The sequence below is a fragment of the Hyalella azteca genome, unplaced genomic scaffold (genome assembly GCF_000764305.2).
Source record: "Hyalella azteca isolate HAZT.00-mixed unplaced genomic scaffold, Hazt_2.0.2 contig16248, whole genome shotgun sequence".
NCBI classification, from domain to species: domain Eukaryota; kingdom Metazoa; phylum Arthropoda; class Malacostraca; order Amphipoda; family Hyalellidae; genus Hyalella; species Hyalella azteca.
In genome coordinates, this window is record NW_025946074.1 from 122,479 (window position 1) to 127,284 (window position 4,806).

Below are 4,806 nucleotides of genomic sequence, written 5' to 3' on the forward strand. Positions count from 1 at the left end.
CCGAGAGTGTAGATCGAGTGGTACACAACTGTCGTTCCTCCACACCGACACACAGCACTTAATTCACCACAGTGCTGCCGCTGCCCCCAGGACTGGTTGGTGACGTCTCATGATGATCTGTAGAAGGTGTTCGGTTCAGCGGGAGAGCTCCGTGATAGTACATGGCATACGCATGGCGCAGGGGGCAATGCTGACACCCCCGAGCAGCGAGGGAGAAAGTTCTCCTGAAGAAGGTCCCTTGGGCAAGCGCGCGGTGCACTTCATTAATGGGGGAAACGCGGGGTCGGGTGGCAGCGGCTGCGCCCCGAGCTGCAACATCACTTCTCTTGCTCCCCAGCAGCAGCGCTCTAGTGCCAGTGCCATCCCTCAGCAGCCCCACAGTGCCGCGGCTCCTAAACAGCGAGTTGTCAGTGCCAGTGCCTGCACAACAGCCCTCGACGCGCACAGCATCCGCACAGCGACGACGCATCACAAGCACAGCGCTAGCGCAGCAGGCAACCACGAGCACAGTCCTGAGCGTACTTACGCTGCTGCGCACGGTCCCTTCACGGCTCGCAGTTTGTTTGCTACGCCAAATCCTATCAGCGTTGAGCGCAATAAGCTGACCAGCACAATGTCTGCACCCTCTTCACTCTGCAGCAACAAGGTAACCTTGTCTGTACCCTCTACACTTTGCAATAACAAGGGAACCATTTCTGCAACAACAACACGATTCCTTTGTCTGTACCCTCAGCATCCTTGTGACCCGATCTGAGTCCTTTTCTCAGTCCATGTCCTTTTACTGCTGCGCCCACGTTGGAGCACTCAACTTTTTCCTCCATCAACTCTACGCCAAAGTTGGGGTTGCTGCCCCTATTTTTGGGAATGATAAAGCACAAGCAAAATACTCACTCATATCATGCTGTCCAAATAAACCACAGCACATTCAATACATCAAATTAGAAATTAAATATGATAAAAATATTCTCTTTCTTGACTTTTTGAAATTACTTTCTGATGTTTTTAATATAAGATATCTTTAATATAATAAAAGTACAATCCCAAACGTTTTGTGCATCAGAATATCTGTTGAATGAAACCTAACTCTCAGCCGCGTAAGAAGCGACATTTCTTTCGCGGGTAACCAAATATTTCCTTTACCATCGCTCGCTAATTTTCTCCGTGTTATGGACCTCTTCTTTTTGCTAAGATTTAGTTCAGTGCCTATACTATTTTTCGAAATTGTATTATCTGAAATTGTATCTTGTCTCTCGATCTCATCAGACGAACTTGGGAGTATGACTAAGTTATTGTATAATTTCTTGAAAGAAATCATGCCATTTTTAGAGACTTCCAAATTATATTATAAATTCGTGTTCGAGTATTTATAAAGCCGGGTGTATACTCATCACACTCAGGGTTTAATTATAACCATCATTTTATGTATGGAAATAATAATTCATAACAACTTGATAGATCACTTTACGTCTAGTTTAATGATTGATTTCACAGAAAAATAGCCAATATTTACAGTTATTTTCAATTTTTTTTTTCTTGTTAGTATTACTGTATCCCTAAGATGAATCTGAGTTTGAAGGAATGTAATAATTTTCCGTGGAATAAATTATTAGGTAAAATTAAGAAAAAATTTATATTAAAGAGAAACGTCGGTTCACAACCACATATGAGATTGATGCTTTGCATTACATCGATTGCACTTATTCCATAACGCATTGAATTTTAATAGCTCTGCCTAGCTAGATTGTGTAAAACATTGCATGTTTGAGGTTGTGAGACTTGTGGTTGTTTGTAGCATACGAAAGCCAATCAAATTTACTAACTTTTTATAATCAGCAGTCTCAAAAGTAAATATCTGAAGATATTGTGATTTGAGCTTCAGGTATTTCATGAACTAGATACGTTCTGCGGCGTCAACTGCAGGAGCTCCAACTACTGCGTTGATATTCTTCTATAGTAGAAAACTTCCGTCAAATAGCTGTTAATTATTTAGCTTTAGCCGACTCTTTAAATAAAATGTTTAATATGAAAATGTCATGAATGAACCATAGCAAGCTGTTAAAGCATCAGACAGCAGAACTTCTATCATGTAATGTCTGCATGGCAATGAATGCAGACTTCAGCTTTTGTCCCCATACCTGTACTTTTTTTATCCACCAGGGGACTAGCGCCTCTGAACTTGATTGGTACAACAGATGTGTCGAACAGATACCGTACCTATACCATAATAGGTCCACATTACCATGACTGTAGCTGCTCATGAACATCTTGTACTTTTGTATTACCTGTAACAAAATCAATCTCTGCTACTTATAGTAGCTTCCTAATGCCATCAGTAGAAGAGAATAGCACTACTGATAACCTATCAACTACATCACTTCCTGACAGATCGGTAGAAGATTGCCATCCCAATGAACAACTGATTTGGTTTGAAAGCTACTAGCTGTCTTGGTATATTCTGTAGTTGCTGCATATCTTACAACAACACTGTTAAATAATTACTAAGTTAGAGTTGGCAAAAATGGCAAGTGACATGCTACATTCACTTAAGCTTGGCAATCTCCACAACTGCTTTCGTGCTGAGTTTGGAACCACTACAATTACTGAAATAAAGGTTTGGCAAGCATTTATGTTTTATACATAAAGTTACTACTACACAAATTAGCAAAAATTTATAATATCAGCTTCTCTGAAAGAGAAAAGATTGACTTATCAGGTCTTAAAGTTTGATACTTGATCATTTTGACAAGGAGCCTGCATGTGCCACGTTGCCTGTTGAATTCTTCGCGGATTTTGAGATGAAGTTGCTCGATTGTAATATTTGAGACCTGGGCCTATACTTTCAAAAAAGTTAAGAGATCTTAAGGTCATCTGCCAATCATTGACGGCCTATCAAGCAAAATCCACCAATCATAGACAAGAAAATGGAGCGTAAGTACTTACGTCAACTTATCGAGTTTTAAAAGTATGGCCCCCGGTCTGGTTGCGATCTTGTCTCAGGTGGCAGGATAAACGGCTGCTCAATATCTTGATAGTTACTCCAAAGTAGTCCAAATAATGAAGAAGTCTACAACATTCTTTGAAGCAAAATTTATAGATTAAATCAAATTGTTGGAGAACTGCTCGTTTGCTGGTGCCGTTAATTGCTGCATATAGTTATGGGTTTGCCGTTAATATCAAGGGCGTCACGAAGCCTGTTGAATAATCGAGGATTTTGATACGAAGTTGCTCGATTGAAATACTTTGAAACAGTTCGAAATAGTTTTATCTGGCTTCAAATTTTATATTTTTGACTTCACTGCATGTTGTTTAGTATGATTTTCTCGGAATTAGTTTTGATCTGTGTCTCACTGTTATCATTTCACCTCTTACTGTAGGGAGTCCGTTAAGTACCTATATATATGTACTTTTATTGTTTAGAGTGCATGATAGCAACACGTAATACGTTAATATTGACATTTTTAAGGCCTCTGCCGTTCTCCGTCAGCATTTTCAAAGCTTCGTCATTTGCAAGTTAGTATTGCGAGTGCTCTATCCCAGTGGTTCCAAACTTTTACAGGCAGCGCCCCCTTGGCCCCCCAGTGAATTTCTAGTGCCCCCCTCCCTCACACACATAGCGCCCCCTAGATTTTGAATATTTTCAAAAATTTACATTAGAAATCGAGGAGAGGTTAAAAAAAACTCAGATCTTGGTAAAAAACTCATCGCTGCCAGCCGCGTGCTGCACGTGTTGTGTACAAATCGTCAAACAAACGATCGAACTTCTGACTTCGACTTCGGACTGCCGCCCCTCCCCCCACTGCCCCCAAGGGAGTTATGCTGCCCCCCCACCGCCTCCAAGGGGGTGATACTGCCCCCCCACCGCCCACAAGGGGGCGATACCGCCCTCCCCCACCGCCCCCAAGGGGGTGATACCGTCCTCCCCCACCGCCCTCAAGGGGGCGATACCGCCCACTTCGTGAACCACTGGTCTAGAGTATAACGCATGCTCCCTGTGCAGGTGGAGGGTCCGAGCAGCACGAGCAGCAGTAACGGGATGGACAAACTGCGGCGGAGTTTCCGCGACAGCTTCCGCAAGAAGAAGAGCAGCAGCGCCTCCGACGGCAGCAAGCCCCAGCTGTGGCAGCATGACGAGGCCGCCGTGCGTGCTGCCACCTGCGCCTTCCCCGTCAAGGTGCGTGCCACCAGTTACGCCTATTACTTCTCCCACCTCTTTTTTTCCATTTTTGCGCATTTTCTCATTTATGGAAAAAATGCTCTATTGTGCTCGCCATGTCTGTCTGTCCGTCTGTCCGTCCGTTCGTGACCACGTTTTCGTCGACGAGAAAATGCGCTCTCTGTCACTCACTGCAGTGAGTACCGTACTGAGATACATTTTTTTTGCTATCTATCACATATGTTCTTAAATCCTTTTAAGACATTCTGCCACGAGTGCGTTCAACCTCCTGCAGTCCCATGGCGTATGTGGCGTCAGTGTAACAAGTGCGTAGCGCCAAAATCTTCCATTCATCGCTGTCGAAGCGTGCGCTTAAATCGAAGCACTGAAACCTTCACTTGCAGGGGGTATAACTTGAGTGTACCTCAACCCGTGTCATGATCTAATGAACGTCAACTGTATCTATCGCCATGTCTTATTGTAACGAACTTCTCCCGTACCCCATGACCCCCTGATGATGTACCCATGACCCACCCGATGTACCCATGACCCACCTGATGTACCCATGACCCACCTGATGTACCCATGACCCACCTGATGTACCCATGACCCACCTGATGTACCCATGACCCACCTGATGTACCCATGACCCA

General features: G+C 43.8%; 1 protein-coding gene across 1 annotated transcript in view; it reads left to right on the forward strand.

Moving 5' to 3' along the window:
* Positions 1-416: 416 nt before the first annotated feature.
* The window catches only part of LOC108677757 (protein numb), a gene marked incomplete in the record, with an annotated part of 12,945 nt that continues 8,555 nt past the window's right edge, over positions 417-4,806 (forward strand). Inside the window, 2 exon segments of the mRNA XM_018166027.2 lie at positions 417-646; positions 3,998-4,171. Coding sequence (XP_018021516.2) covers positions 614-646; positions 3,998-4,171 — 207 coding nt within the window.